We start from the raw sequence: 16652 nt of genomic DNA on the forward strand, positions 1-16652 counted from the left end.
AGGGAGCAGCAGTCACAATAATACCTTTTCAGAACCATTTTATAGACTGTTTCTGATGACAGTGATGTTGTTTTCAGTTTTTTGGGTTTTAGACATATACATTTTCAACAGATTACTTACATTATCAACAGGCAGAAACGTTATTGTCGCAACATGACATGGTTAACGAGATGCTTAGTAGTCAGTTTTACATTACATTAGAAAAATAAAGCTTGTCCAGATTCTGACAAACTTTCGTCGCAATGATTTTTAATTCAGAATGCAACCTCAGCATGTGTGCTGCTAATTAAGTTTACCAGATGGGATGGAGCAAAACCCACCTATTATACTATTGACTTTTCAAGCCGAGTATTTTGGCATTGAGGGTCCATGTGGCTTTCTTTGAGTCTGAGCTACTGTCTTGGAAGTGGCCCGTTGTTTCAATATAAAAACCCAGCACAGAGCCAAGTCATTGAATTAAATAAATCCAAATCCCTTTTTCTAAGTACATTAAGTGAGAGACTATTATTTTACAATGAAAAGATCACCAAGAGTGCTTAAAAAGCAAGCACAGTTTTTGGAGCCTCTTAGAATGCTGGTATAGCTCAGGGGACAGGTACTTGGCCATGGTTCAAAGCAGATAGTCTAAAGAATAAGAGCAATGTGTTCAACACAAAACAGCATAATACATACAGGAAAATATACGTCAATTTGACTGACATACGTTTACCAATTGGGTCAAGATCAGTCTATTCTAGTCACAGTGAGCTGCCATCTCAGTTGTTGATTGTAGTTGCAACTCACTCAAAGTGTAACTCAAATTTAGTCTCTTAGAGTTGGATACTACCGAAAGTTCCCTGAAGAACTAACAGTCAAGTCGCTGGATTCTTTCCATCACACAGCGCAGACAGCAACGTCCACATTGGCATCCAAGTTTTAAGCTCTATTTGCTAATGCCTGGTCTCTCTTCTGTGTCCAGCAATAAAAGTGAACTGCGATGCTGTGTTTCACAGCTCATTTGAAGTGAACACATCTCTGTGGTCATAAGACTGTAGACACATGAAGCTCTAAATCCCAGAACTAATGTGGAGCAGCTGTCACATCCTCTGCACAGCAAACGTCCCTCTTTCCACTCTGTTGGCTGGTCGTTGCTCAATCGAAAATACCTACATATTCCAGCTGTTTAAGGTCCAGCAATATGCAGTATGACTCAAGAAGCTTTTGGTATTTGTTCCATCATTAGGTCAATTGAACTTTCCAGTTACTGGTTGGCTTCATGTATGAATGAGACAGTGTGATACAGTGTAAAATCCGCTTAGACAATTTAAATTTAAATTGGGATATTTAATCTGAAAATAAGTAGATGAATAGTTACCCATGTCATTAATGTTATCACTATAATAAATGTATGGCAAATAATAACAAACTTGCTGGCTTTATCCATAGACTGTTGGAAATGGAAAATAATACATTAAGATCAGCCACTGTAGGAATATGAAATATTATCTGAATATGAATGTGTATTTTTCTGTCAGAATTAATTACCAAATGTTTATTTTTGCACTTATTTTTGTGTTTTTGACAATTATGGCCTTGGCTTTCCTGTAATCTCTCTCACTCAACATTTATATTCAGTAAAAGTGACATTAATGGGTTACAAGAGTGCTCTGCAAGATTTGTTGTGAATCCAGTCACTTTTAATGAACAATTGCTGTTCATTTAATACTCAACACGATGGTTTTATCAAGTACCATTTCAGTTTTGCATAATAGTAGGTTTGTGCATGTGATGTGTGTTAAAGTTTTAATAGGTAGATTAATCGCTGTCACCTCAGTGATGACAAATTAATGAATCTGTGTAGTGTATGAATAATTGTTGTTAACTGCAGGTATGTGCCAAGCATCTGTAAACAAATAATAAAATCATTTTTATTTTCTTTTTTCAGAGAGATGTGCCTTGTCTGGAGCAGGACCGCTGGATTTACAGGAAATTGTGAATCTCTTCTTTGCTGATGGTTTTAGTGATTTGGAGCTGAGTTTCTGCTGTCAAGTACAGGTTGCTTGTGTCTGACTCATCAACGCTGTATTCTCAGCTAACTTCTCCTTCACTTGATGATAAAACCAGTCCACAGGATTCCCATCCATGGTTTCTGCTCTAATCAAGATCATATCATCCCTCATTGAAAAGATTTGCAAAGGAATGTTTACAAAGAAATTGGCAAACCCCATAAAGAAGAAAGAGAGAAGTGAAAATAAAGAACCTAAATTGAACACGGATTTGCAAGCACACAATCTAGCTCTCTCTACTACACTGAAGACTACAGTAAAAAAGATTTCCAAATGCTCTTCTGCACGTAACATTTCACTCGAAGACGACGGAAAGAACGATTGCTCATCCCTTTCGCCCACTTTTAGTTATCGTGTAGCTATAGCTAATGGACTCCCAAAAAACTCTAGTCTTTTAAATAATAATGACAGTATATTTCCTGACCTTCTTTCACTTGATAGTAGCCATTCTGACACCTTGAGTGAGACCAAACCTGTCAGGAGACTGGATGAGCGTAAATCACACACTATGCCAGTAAGACGAAATAGGAAGAGCCTCATCAGTTTGGCTCCCTCTGATGGCAGCTCAGAGGGTGAGCGGGTGGAACGCTCCAGTCTACAAACACTTCGACTAGGCGCTTTGCGCAAACTAAGGAAATGGAAGAAGAGCCAGGAATGTGTCTCCTCAGATTCCGAGGTGAGCAATTGGAGGAAGACCCTGGGCATCCGGAGCAAGTCCTTAGACCGTGCTGGCAGGCAGCAAAAGAGCTCCACCCTGGAGCCTGGCTCCTCCTCCACAGGTTGCATCAGTCAGACCCAGGATGTAATGGAGATGATTTTCAAGGAACTTCAGGGTATAAGCCAGATAGAGACAGAACTGACTGAGCTGCGTGGCCATGTAAATGCACTAAAGAGCTCCATTGATGAAATATCCAGCAGTGTGGAAGTAGTTCAAAGTGAAATTGAGCAGCTGCGCTCAGGATTTGTTCAGTCTAGAAGGGAAACACGGGACATCCATGACTATATAAAACAGATAAGCCACCAAGCCAATAATTCCACCTTGCGCTTTGTCAATGTTCCTGAGGAAAGATCAGAAAAAACTGAGATTGTTATATATAAAATTCTCAAAGACAAAATGGGATTCATTGATGCTCATAAAACAATCAAAATGGAACTAGCTCATCGGTTGGGGCAACAAAGAGAATGTTCTAATGCAAAACCACGTCCTATTATTGTTATTTTTGCAACACCTCAAGATAGGGATTTGGTCTTGAAAAAATGCTATAAGCTTAAGGGAACAGGCATTACAGTTTCAACTGATAGCTTAACCCACGAGGGAAAGGAGAAAAAAGACAAAATGTCTTCTTCACAAACCTATGAAAGCATGGATATAAAGGTCTCAGGAAAGGACAAAGTAGTAGAGAGTGATGACTGGGACTCAATGGATAGTGATAAAGAATTAGATGAGTTAAGTAGAAATAAATATGCAATGGTAATTTCAAAACCTGCTCACAAAAGCAAATCAGAAAAGAGGCGGTCCCATGATCATAGTCGGTCAGATGAAGCAGGATATTCAGGTTCAGTTCACTATGCTGATGACTCATATTATGAGCCAGACAAGCATTCAAAGGCGTATTACTCTGATCTGACCCCAGGTTGGCTTTCACAGAGTGACTATTCCACTCCTAAACTCAGCCGCTCTGAGTCTGACTGCTCAAAACTCTGCCAGTCTTACTCTGAAGATTTCTCTGAGAGTCAGTACTTGACACGGGCTAATGGTGGCTCCCTGCTGTCCTCTTCAGATCAGGAATTGTGGCAGAGAAAACAAGAGGACATGTCCTCCTCCTGGTATGCTAGCCCTAGCCATGGAAATGAGATTGAGACCACAGAAACAATTGATAGTGGAGTGAGCAATGGCCTTGTCTGCATGTCAGGGGATAGAAGCCACTACAGTGGCTCCCAAGTCTCTCTGCAGGGTGATCTATCACCCTGGAAAGACTGGCATCATCTGGAGCAAGGTGCTGACTCAGGCCTGGAAGCCTCCATAGAGGTCAGTAGTCCCTTTGACCCATCAACCATTCCTGGCTTTCCTGAGAAAATCACAAAATGCCAAGAGGTTGATCTACAATTTGAAGGGGATGAAGATTTTATGATGCTTGACAGAGACTCTTCTCTGCCGCCTATAACCACCCATATCATTGCTCCCATCACAGAACGGGAGTCTATCATGAAGACATCTAATCGCCAGTCTAAAGAGGAATGTAAAGTAATCACAAAAGAAAGCACGACAGTATCCTCTAAGGATGCTCCTAAAGCTTCCTCTAAAGTGACACATAAACCACCTAAAGTGGCCCCTAAAGATGAAAACTCCAAAGTATTGCCAAAGGACGGATCCAAGGTGTCTGGTAAAGCTTCACATAAAGTCACTTCTAAAGCAGCTCCAAAAGAGTCATCTAAAGACCTCCATAAATCAACACCTAAAGAATCTTCTCAATGCATCCTTAAGGAGACTCCCAAACAAATACCTAAAGATGCCACCAAGCCCCCCTTCAAAGACGTATCTAAAATGACATCCAAGGTAGTTTCTAATGAGCCTGCTAAAGTCACAGCTAAAGTGACACCAAAAGATCCAAGTCCAATAATTACTCCTAAAGAAAGTCCAAAAGAATCACCGAAAGAAAGCCCTAAAGTAACACCAATTGAAAGTCCTGTTGTAACCCCCAAAGAGTCCCCTAAGGACTCCCCGAAAGAGTCCCCCAAGGACTCCCCGAAAGAGTCCCTCAGAGTACTTGCTAAAGAGCCCCCACAGGTTGCTTCTAAAGAAAGTCAGAAAGTTGTTGCTAAAGAGGTTACTAAAGAAGCTGCAAAACCACCTGTTAAAGAAAGTCAGAAAGTTGTTGCTAAAGAGGTTACTAAAGAAGCTGCAAAACCACCTGTTAAAGAAGGCCCAAAAGAGGTTCCTAAAGTAGCATCGAAGGAGATTGCTAAAGTAACTTCCAAGGTTTTACCTAAAGAAGCCCCTAAGGTATCCCCTCAGGAGGATTCCAAGGTTCCACCCAAAGAAAGTCCAAAAACAACCCCCACAGAAGCCCCTAAAGTGGCACCTAATGTAACCTCGAAAGACGTCCCTAAAGACGCACCTAAATCAGCCCCCAAATCAGCTCCCAAGGAAAAATTCCAAGAGCTGGATGTTAGTCATAGTTTTCAACAGACCCAGAATAAGACTTCAACTATGTACCGCAGTCAGAGTGAGATTCGGGCTGAGAAGGTTGAGGAGGTACCCAAGTCTTGGAGCAGCAGGCTGAGCATAGATCTGAGTGAGAAGTCATTTGGCTTTGGCTTTGGTTCTACACTGCAGAGGGCCAAGTCTGCCTTGGAGGTTGTCTGGAAGACTGGTACGCCGCCTGCCCCCACTCCTGTTGAGGAGCCTGCAGCCCCCTCGTCCACCTTTATGGGTCGCTTCCGTACCCTTTCCACCTCCACTGCAAATAACTCCAGCAGTCCTGTAGACTCAGAGGTGCACACAGAGCCCGTCAACTACAAGGCTGAGGAGGACAAAACAGTTGCAACAGCACAGGCGGTAGAAGGAGAACCCATGGACAATGAGACCCACTATGTTGAAGTGATGGAGCAGGTACTAGCCAACTTGGAGAATAGAAGTAATACTAATGAGACAGAGGAGACCGATGAGCATGTGCAAGATTGTGGGACTTCTCAGGACTATAATGTATCTGATGACAATGAGTTTTGTCAAGACAATGATCCTTCTCAGGACTTAGATGCCTCTCAATATTTTGCGGACGCCTTTGAGGACGATGAGGCGAGTAAAGAGGTATGTGTTCTTGAGTATGATTGCAGTTTGGATGACCAATACGATGAAGTGTATGGTGAAGAATATGACCAGTTGACTCAGGACACTGCTGAATATGACGCTATGGTAGAGTATGTGGACGTCGAAGAACCAGATGACAATGATGTGACAGAGGAGATGGAAGAGGGAGAAGAGGAGTTAGAGGAGGTGGAGGAGATAATTGAGGAAGCCACTGAGGCGGTTGAAAAAGTTGAGCAACAGCAGGAGGATGAAAACAAAAATGTTCCTGAGGAGGCACCACCAAAGAAGCGCATTCGGCCAACATTCAAAGAGGCTGCACTGAGGGCATACAGGAAGCAGATGGCTGAGCTCGAGCAGCAGATCCTGGCAGGAGGTATGACTCTTTTCTTCTTACAGGCTGTAGTATTGCAGTTGTGCCTTTACATGTCACAGTACGGTAAAAATGGTGGATCATAACAATGTGTATTTTTACTCAAAAGTGTAAGAGTAGCTACCAATAAACCATTAGAAATGTAATAGAAACACCTACACTTAAATACTGTGCCTGTATTTTTGTGTGTTATGTCTCTATGACTACAAATTTAGAAAAACTCTTGATTGTTCCCTTTTGATTTAAATTATTTTTTCACCCTCTGGGCAGGTATTGGTCACCAATCATTTTAGTGAAGTATAAAAAACTATTTGCAGAGACTTGAAACTTTGAAACGTGTTAGACACTAACAAAGTTGTATTGTTCTATTTTGCACGTGTTGTGTTCTATCATATTGCCCATGGCTATATCTATTCTGATCACTAATTTGGTTGGCTCCTTTGAGGATGCTCTGACATCTAATATTTGAGACAGCTGCCAAGAATCCAAAAGTGTTTGATTGTCATGCCAGAAAGACTGAGAGCAAACCTGTGTCATCCTGAGGTTAATGTGAGTTGGTCAATGTCATATGTACTGATCAGCACACTTGGATGTTTGCACGCAGAACCGAAGAAGTATATACCTAAATAAAAAAATACTTGCAGACTGTAATGAAATGAATCGAGAGCTTTGGCTTTGACTTCTTTTACCTCAAAAGACTTGAAAGTTGGCAGTTTAATATCTTGGGATTCAAGGGAACCTGACAGTTGAGTGGAAGGATGTCTGTTGGAATTGATAATTGATTTTGGATTGAAAGATCAAGAGAGAGGGGATTGTCCCAGAATGCTTATGGTGTCAGTGTCAGTGTAAGAAGGTCGCTTTTTTCAGTAAATTGGGCCTGTGGAGAGAGAATTGTCTCACACATTTTCTAGAGATTTATCATTCATCATCAGAATTTAATAGAGCTACAATGTAGCAGCAGTGTGAGCCACTTAATCTGTCCTCAATTCCTCATCATGAATGACAGCTGGACTTCATGTCATTAAGTATTACAGGGGCAGTGGAGAGTTCAAATCTGAACAACACAATTTAGAATGTGTTGACTTACAAGCTAGAATGTTAAATTTGTTAAAAACTATGTTGAATATTAAATTAGATTTGATGAATTAGATTTGGGATAATAATAATTGAATAAAGGCCACCTACTGCCGAATATTACGTCATTGCTTCGGTCAAGGCTCATCAAAAGATTTATTAGATAGACAAGAAATTGAAAAATAGGATCCAGGGAGTTTCCACCAATACTTCATACAGCTGCAACTATATGAGCTTACATTCATGATGAGGCAGCCCAGTTGCATACAGACTACACTTGAATACAGACTACACTTGAAGACTGGCACACGTGACATATAAATAGTTTATACTATGTGTACACCTTTAGCATGCACAGTGATACTTGTGTCATCTCATACATGTAAATGAAGCCATTAGGCGTACATCAAAATTATGTATGGAAGTCAATACCAACATTCTACATTTGCCCAGACAACCACAATACAAAACAATGACATGGTTCACAAGGCAAGAAAATAGACTGAATGACTGACTAACTGACCCGACTGACTCCTTTTTGTTGAATTGCATGTGTGAGAAGAAGTGTGAAGCAGACTCCAGGCATCACTGACTTGCGGCGAAGATGTGCCAGTGTGTTTTTTGTCCCTTTCCTTTATGTTCCTGTAATTATGTTACTCACCATACCACAGTTGTAACTTATTAACTAAGTTTTCTTCGTTTAGGCAGATTGCTGGTGATGTTATTTGCAGTAGCTGTGGTAAATAGTGTTACCTAAATGTATTTCATGTAGTGTCTTCTACGGTTTTAAGTATTAATGTGGATGTTGGTGGTAGCTTTGCTTATTAACAGTCACTTTTCACTTTCAACAACTGTGTATAAGATGGTGTGAGGCAGTTTGAGAGGAAGATTAAATATTTGAGACAGGACTCCTTGCTGATAATTGGCTGATGTGTGTGTTTGTGTTGCAGCAGCGTACTGTCCTTGCATTCTGATGGGATGTATAAAATCAGTGATGTGTCTCGATAAGTCTTCAAAGTTAATGTTGTTGTTGAAGTAAAACATCCAGACATACTAGAGCTTGCTGTTGATGACATCGGTTTTCATGCTCCTTTTGCTCCTTTTATACATGGTTGATGATCATTTCCTTCTTTGTCATTCATTCTGTAACACTCTCAGCTTATAATCGTAACACTCTGTTTTCACAGGAGAGAAGTGGGTTTGTAGGTCAGGCAGCACGTTTGTAGGAAGGTTTGTCACTGTGCAGACAGGTTCACGCATCCTGGATAGCGGTAAAGGAAATTGATTCTGAGTGACATATGTTTCAAACTTTTCCCAGATGTGCCCAGATCCTTGCCTTGGACACGTACACTGGTTTTATTAAGGCACATTTCTTGGTGTAGCTGTCAGGTTAGATAGGGCTTGGATGATGGAGTATTACTACTGTGTCCCCCACTGTGTAGATGATAGTACAGCAGGTCTTTGGGCTGCTGTTTTGTAGCACGTGTACATTCCATGTTAATGTTTTTATGGAGATTATAAATGAACACTATAATGGCAGAATGGGAATTAAATACAACGATAACGTTGGCCAAAATATCTCAAAAAATATTTTACAATCCTTTGATTGATTGATTTTAATATTTGCCACCAAAGGTTTGATGCACTCATTTGTTCAGCTTTGGATATCGTACAAGGGCTACAGCCAATAACAGATGATGGATTTATGACAATTTGGCCAACATTAAGTAATTACCACCTACCAAAGGGTTTGCTCAGACTCAGAAATCCAGGTTATTCCAAATGTCTCACTTACCTTGTCCCTGTGCACACACTTTCCTTTCCCTGCCATTATTTTTTCCTTCCTCCCTTGTTCTTGTTGCTGGTGTGTGTGTGTGCGCGCGTGTGTGTGCGCCAGTGTTTGTGTGTGTGCTCATGCTCTGGAGCTTGTTTGCCTGGTCATGTGGGAGCTGTGAAGGGAGTCACAGCAGCATTGCCACTCCTGCCAGGCCTGTCTTCAACTCACTACAGCAGTGTCTGTATTCAGATGCTAATTCACACTCCCAAGGGCATTCTGTAACCAGGTCAGCATTGCTTGGAATATTTATAGAGGTCTGTGCGCGTGAAGTTTGCAGCTTGCTCCTTGGGGAACAAAGGAGAGATAGACCCTCTTCTTGCTTAGTGTACCATTTTGAGCAAAAAGCGTGGGTATAAAAAATGCAGAGAATTTAGAGTCTCTATTGTTGTATTCGGTTATATCATTCAATTTTAAGCACCATCTGCTTCTGTCCAATGGCTCTGTTTTCATTTGACTGTTGGGGAATACCTCCACTCCACACTTTACACTCAGCTGGAAGGAGTCTAAACTTTGTTTTGCAACCTATCTACAAAAACAGAAGAGGCTGAACAGATAATCTTGGAGATTTGTATTCATTTTCTGGCTGTTTTGAGTTCCGCTGCTGTGAATGGCTGTGGGTAGTTTTTCAGTTGACTGAATTTAACATCTACTGACCCTCTGTGATACTTTAGAAGAGTGCTTACAGAAAAAAAATATATATGTGCTTTTGGAGTAAACACAGAAAGCCCAATGCCTGTCAAGGGGCCAGTCAAGCCAAAACAGACATGCTGTTACTGAAAGATAGGTATCAACGCAAAGGCATAAAAATGACTTGGGACCATGTTTGATCTCTTCAACTTTCCTATACAGCACAAAGGGGTCAACAGAGCAGATTCATTCCTGCAGAATCATATTTTATTGATTCGATTTTTACAAGCCTTTGCATTATGAAAACCAATTTGGATTTTATGACATGAAATTGCAGGAGGATTTCTTCACACCCTAAAGGCAAGAAGAGCTTCTCTTGTATGTAATGGCGGAGGCAATTATGTAGAAAACTTTCTGTGCTTGTAAGTTTTGCAGATTTCACTTTGATATGAGGAGACATTGCACAAATATGACTTTAATACAATGAAGGCAGAATATGAACTAGGCTTCATTAATTTGTCACCCACAACTGCTTGTTGGATGTGTGAGGTCTTTTGCCTTTCAAATGATTAAAGAGACACTGAACGCATGTGAGTTGAATTGGAAAATTGGAAAAACTAAATTGATGTGATGCAAAAATATCTGTGTCTGTGTGTATTTGGGATTGGCTCCAGCTTCAGATAAGCAAGACACATGTGCATGGATTGGTAAACGTTTAAACTGTTAAAATTTTGTTGTTGGAGTGTTTGGTCAAGGTGCACTCATCTGGCAACACACTCCTGAACACCACCAATAGTAGTATGATATGATGAATCTCTTAAAATGTTGAGGGCTAGATTCTCATACCAGATAGATTTACTGACAAATTTAGCTCCACACACCACTCCTTTTTTCCACCAAAATACAAATTCTTCCTCCCAGAGTTTGGTAAATTCTGCACACTGAAGCAGTCCACATCAATATTTTATTTCTAATATCTGATGCCAAAGGGGCTCTGAAGTCTTCCTCAGTCTGCTACCCTGAGGAGAATGTTGATAAGCTGCTTTAGTCTCATGTTTCCTCTGATGTGATAGTTAAGACACTTCAATAAAAATGTAATTATATATTCCATTTAAAGATTACATTTTATTTGTTTCATTGTAGACCCAGGCTCTCCCTATTACTGCTGTGATCTGGCTGGGTTCCTTAAGTAGAACACACTGTATTGTATTCGCACATGCGCCCAGGAAATAGATTCCACTCAGCAAATGCATATTTGCAATGCTCTCCTCAGTCCAATTTTCCAGCAACATATACACAACTTATCTTTTTCTCTCTACATTTGGACTTGGTCTTGATTTAAGATGTGATTTAAGATTTGACATATGACTTGTCCAATGTTTAGGTGGTTGCACTCCCGAAAGTTTTGTTTGGTGCATTCACTGTCGGGTCTGTTGCCTCTTGTGCTTTGACTGACAAACCAGACATTTTTATATTTTCCTGTGACTAATAGAATTCATATTGTCTGCATGCCATTCTGGTGTGTTCGGGTGACTTGCCCTTATTTTTGCATGCTGTCTCACTGTGATGTCTACTGGAACAGAGCCAACATTACTGTTACCCACCACACTCACCACTGGAAACTCCCTGACCTGCACTCCTGATGCATTAAGTTTTTTTCTTTTCACTTACTTTAGTTTATTTTTAAGTTTTAGTTTTTTCATGGTACAGGTCTGACTACTACAAGCATTGCAAATGCAAAACACTGGCTTCTGTCACCTGAACTGCACACCTGACTTTAAATCCGAACACAAATAGAACATTTCAGTGTTAAGTGTGGGTGGATGATTGTTGTCTGTGTTTGGTTTTAGTACAATAATGAAAAGTATGTTTTATAACCCCTGCTCTTGAGTTAAGGGCAAGAGTTCGTAAAAGCTTTTTATGGTGTTGCCTTAAACAACCTCCGTTTTTAACGTGGTAAAACATGGTGTGTGGGTCCACACCCATAATGCTACCTGAGTGATTTTCACAAGTCCGAAATGGAATGTTTGGGTTTTAGAGTTCAGTTTTTGAGACATTTCACAGATTCTGTGTTCAGTCATTTGGAGATACCTTATCTCTCCAGAACAAACCAGTGTGTCTGTGTGCGCCTGGATGTATGCACATGAGAATGCATATAGAGTTTGAAAGTATGTGTGTGTGTGTGTGTGTTGGACCACAACTGACTGCCATGTGCAGGCTTTTCTGCTCCAGTGAGCCCTGATCTATGTGCAGTGTGACCATGCGTATCGACACCGAAAAGGCACAGATTTACTACTACTGTTGCTCCCTCAACACCTTACCCACACACTGTCTACGAATCGATTACATTTTTATTCCAAAGATTTAAGGCATCCAAGGAATAGCCTTTATATTAGCTGCCTAGCCAAAGTCTGTGGCTTGTTTTTTATCCGAGAGCAGCCGCAGACTTGCTGGACGTGAGGACGGCTTTATCTTGGTTAGCTGTGCAGAAGAAGGCTTAGCTCACCATCCATGGAATGCAGTTTTGGATTTTACTATTAGTTGCATGCATTTCTCAAAACTTTGTTCACAGTTTTTTATTGTAAAAATCGTTTTTATCCATTTAACAGTAATGTATGTAAGGAGCCTAGTTTGTCAACCTGGTTTGCGCTTAGGCCTTTAAAGAGATTTGTAAAAGACGCAAGATAATAAGACCACATAATGAAAGTAAAAGTAAAAAAAATGGTTTAAACAGGGTAAAACGGTATATTACATTAACATTTAAGAGAATGAAAGAACTCTAACTATTTAAACTCTAGTTTTCAAACCTTGTAATAGCATCATTTTTAACATGGAGACAATGTGAGATAAACAAACCCAACTGGACAGAATTAGAGAAGGAGGCAGTCTGCGCTGTGAACATTGTCTAAAACATCATTATGTAACACTGCCACTCTGTGTCAACAATAAATTGTGTGTCATGTCCTTTTATGTAGAGCAATAATTTAATCTTTCTCTGGCGAACAGCTGTTTTCTGTTTGTTGCTCGTTAGATCATGTTTATACTGCCGTTTGTCACCCATGGATCAATACCCCAGTAATTGTACCTGTGCAGTCTTGCTTATTTCAAGGCCTTGCCCTCCAAAATGGCAATATGATACCAACCGCTTAAGCTTACCTAATGTCCCGTGTCTTTGTAGCTCTCAACGTTAAGTCACGCTATGTTATTGATCAACGGCACTGTTATTATTAGTGCTGTACTGGTGATGTTTACTTTACAACCTAGCTGTAAGCTTTCTGACACTTTTTCCGTTGTATCCTGTGTTCCTCTCTTCATAGCCGCCATCCCTCAGGCACATTTTGACTCCATTTCCATTTTTGCACAAATTGTTTGGCAAAACAGAGTTGTATCATCACAGGGTGCTAGTGTAGTAATGTTGTACACTAAGTGTTTGTGTTTTACAGTGAGCGGTTCCTTTCTAACTCTCCACTCTCGTGTCCCTTTTCTCCTTGCAGACAGCAGTGCTTTGGATTCTCAGGTTTTGAATCATTGTTTATCATGAATCACTTGGAGACTTGTGCGGTTTCCTTTGCATGTGCATGTGTTTGTGTGCGCTTCTACTTTTGCTTTAGGGTCTGTGTTTTTGTGTTGTGTCTTTAAGGATTAATATGGGGTATGCCTATGTGTATGTGTTGTTTAGTCGTAAAATGTAATTAAAGTGAACTTGTTTATGGACTCAAAGTGACCGCATGTGACTTAGATGGCCGCATAGTCATCTTGCTGTCACTTTGTGTCATTTATCTATTTCTTCAGAATGCGATTTGTGTTACATACTGGACTACGTGGTCAGTGTGGAGAGAGTGTTATACAACAGGCAAATCTGGCCTGAAGCATTGGGAGCGGCAAATCTCTCAGTCTTGAGCCCACAAATTACATTGATGTGGAATAATTAGATCTTTTGCCTGTGGTACTTCTCTCTCCCGTCTCTGTACTGTACTCCTCTTTGCGTTTTTGTGTCCTTACCCGACCTTAATGTGTCTTGGATATGTCCAAGTTTCGGTCCTTTATTCAGTTTTTAATTTGCTGTTGTGTGCTTTTAGGTGTTTGCACTTGCTGTGATCATGTAGCGTGTGTTCTTTTTCTTATATTGCATTTTATTGTTGTTTGTTGTTTTGCAGACTCGCAGTGTCCTGGACCCCAAAGTGCTCGGCCTGCAGTCTGGGGGGTGAGTGGGGCTTCACGTCTCGATCTGATTGGTTAAGAGGCTTCTGCAATTTTGTGCTTCTGTGCTGTTTTGTATCCCAACATGGAGGCACATGTAGTAATTTTACAGGCATGCTGTTCGGTTGGCACTCAGCCAGATGTCATTACTAGCCCTGTTTTGTCCCATGTCACAGAAGGAAGATAAATACTGTATAATAGAGAGGCAAATTGCCTTTGCAGCGTCTGTAATGGAACTTATCAAAATGATCTTTCGTCTGGAAAAGTATATGAATTGTTAATTATGTAATATATACTTTAATTGGAATGAAATGTTGTCGTATGACGCAGATAAAAGATCAACACTATTAATCATCAGTATTAATCCAGCCCAGCTCCAACCATGACTCAAGGCAGCCCTGCAGTGTGTGTAATGGCTGCACGCCCCAGGGGCTCTCAGATGAGGCCAGTGCCTGCGTAGCTCATCATGTTGTGTATCTTTAGGGTCATACCACTGATGCCCCGGAAAGAGCTGACAGACGAGCTTAAGTAGCTCTATATGGAGACATTTGGGCTTGATGTCATGCTGAGGTCATTGGAAAGACTTTGAGCGACAGTTGAGGTGACACCACCGAAAGCCTCAGGGGGAAAGAGTAAGGCCTGTGGGAAGTCAGTGAGGGTGACATACTGTTTGCCCCCAGGGGGTTAGAGATTAACTGTATGTAATCTATTGAACTAATTATGTAATCTGTATTCAGTACTATTATAAATATGTATTAATCTGGAGCACCAGCTTGTTAAAGACACAGACTCTGTGGACTCTGATTCTGAGCAGAGGGCAAGCAGGAGTCCCAGATTAGGTGGTCGGTACGACATGACATGTTGTGGAGTAGGTGAGACAGGTTAGGTAGGAGGCATGATCCATGGTATGTGCTGGCTGTGTAAATCAAGGCCCCCCTTTCATTGTAGTAATGTCCCCCCCAGCATGGCATTATTATGATATTAATACACCTTAAATCTGTCTGCTTCTCTAGGGCTGGCAGTATTCTTTATGGTATTGACAGCATGCCAGATTTACGCCGTAAGAGGACAATGCCTCTTGTCCGAGACCTGGTGAGTCATCTGCCTCAACAAGGTTATATGTGATTTATGTCAAATCTATCTGAATGGGACCACATAATACCACACAAGTGGAATCATGCTGAGTGTGGGTTCAGAAGAGGTTCCCTCAGTCCAATTTCAATGTAGTAATGAGTTTCACTTTGCTGAATAACCATTGAAGTGCTTTGAAAAGCAGTGTTGCATCGTTTATTATCAGTAACCAGTAACATTTCTTTTTCATTTCTTGAAGCTTATGATCGGTGTCACTGACTTTATTTACCTCATGCAGACATGCTTTGCGGTTCAAATTTAAAGAAAACACATAGATATATAAACGCCAGTAAGGGGCTGATTGGTGATAAAAGCAATCACTTAAAAATCAAGCTACTTAGTATACTGTGCTGCCATGTGGGAATGTTAAATTTAACCTTCGCCATCATTCAATAGCTTGATTAATTATCCTAGAGAGGGTGTTTAAGGCATTACATCACACTGATGCTCCTCCATTTGTTTTTATTGCAACATAATGTGTCATAACATATCCCGCAGAGAGGCCTGTTCCACTTCAGTCCACTGTAGCACTGTGCCACATGGTAGTCTCTCCGAAACATAACAGGCTGTCTTGATGCCAGTCGTGCCCATGTCTGTTTATGACTGTTTGTCCATAATACACTGCACAGTACGTCTCTGTCTTGTGAATGTACGTGTTTCTCATTGTCATGTGTTTTAGCCAATAGGATCAAATATTCTCTAAGCTATTTTAAATAAAGTCTCTTTAAAGTCTGTTTTAATTCAACTTTAAAATAATGCTTAATAAAATGCATTTAATTCCAATGATAGACTGATGTCGTACACGTAGATGCTGATAAATGTTTATATCACAGTGAACAACATGAGTTGATGCTGTATTTGTCCATATCTCTCATGAAATTAATAACCAACAATGTCTTGGTAAGTATGGGTTGTTGTTTTTTCTTTTTTCTTTTTTTCTTCTTTTTTCTTCTGCGTGTATATTTGCCATTTCTACATAGACCCATAACAGCTATGGGTAATATTTTTCAGTGAGTTGTCAGATTTCGGCCTCGCCGATGCTTGATCATTTTGCTTTTTCGCCGCTCGGCAGGTGTTGAATTGTTATGGCACTTGACTTGAAATGTTGACAACTCAACCCAAAAATATATCTGAAGACTTCATTGACTTCTGATTTAACTGTGTGAGGCTTTTAAATCATGTAAAAGTGACGCTGAGTAAGCCTTTTACACGTGGGATGAAGTCAGTCGTCAGCAATCGAATTGGTCCCCTTTTCATGCCTCTCCTCTGTCAATGTCCCCCATTTGCTGTGTGATTGCTTCAGGGCAGCAACAGCGTTTCGATTGGAAGGAACGGGACGATTCCCTGCTCAAGGCGGGGTGCAAAAACACACCAAAACAAAGCGAAAACCAGTTGAAAATCGATTTGCAAAGCACTGAATGCTACATTATACCTGAATGGATAACATCAGAACAGAGGGTTACATTGTATTGCCCGCAGCAACCTCAGCAGTGCCAGTGCATGTTGGTAAACTTACATCAACACTCACAGTTCATGTATAGGTCACGTTCCCTCCTA

The 16652-nt window shown here is 40.7% G+C and overlaps 1 protein-coding gene across 1 annotated transcript in view; it reads left to right on the top strand.

The window, feature by feature from the left end:
* The first annotated feature begins 2059 nt into the window (after positions 1-2059).
* The window catches only part of unc13c (unc-13 homolog C (C. elegans)), an 87791-nt gene continuing 73198 nt past the window's right edge, over positions 2060-16652 (top strand). The window contains exons 1-5 of the mRNA XM_076156043.1: positions 2060-5768; positions 5850-6229; positions 13259-13281; positions 13922-13968; positions 14978-15056. Coding sequence (XP_076012158.1) covers positions 2122-5768; positions 5850-6229; positions 13259-13281; positions 13922-13968; positions 14978-15056 — 4176 coding nt within the window. The 5' untranslated portion in view covers positions 2060-2121. The remainder of the gene's footprint in view (positions 5769-5849; positions 6230-13258; positions 13282-13921; positions 13969-14977; positions 15057-16652) is intronic.

Source organism: Genypterus blacodes, unplaced genomic scaffold (assembly GCF_046128005.1).
Source record: "Genypterus blacodes isolate CSIRO-AG114 ecotype Tasmania unplaced genomic scaffold, CSIRO-AGI_Gbla_v1 ptg000067l_1, whole genome shotgun sequence".
NCBI lineage: Eukaryota > Metazoa > Chordata > Actinopteri > Ophidiiformes > Ophidiidae > Genypterus > Genypterus blacodes.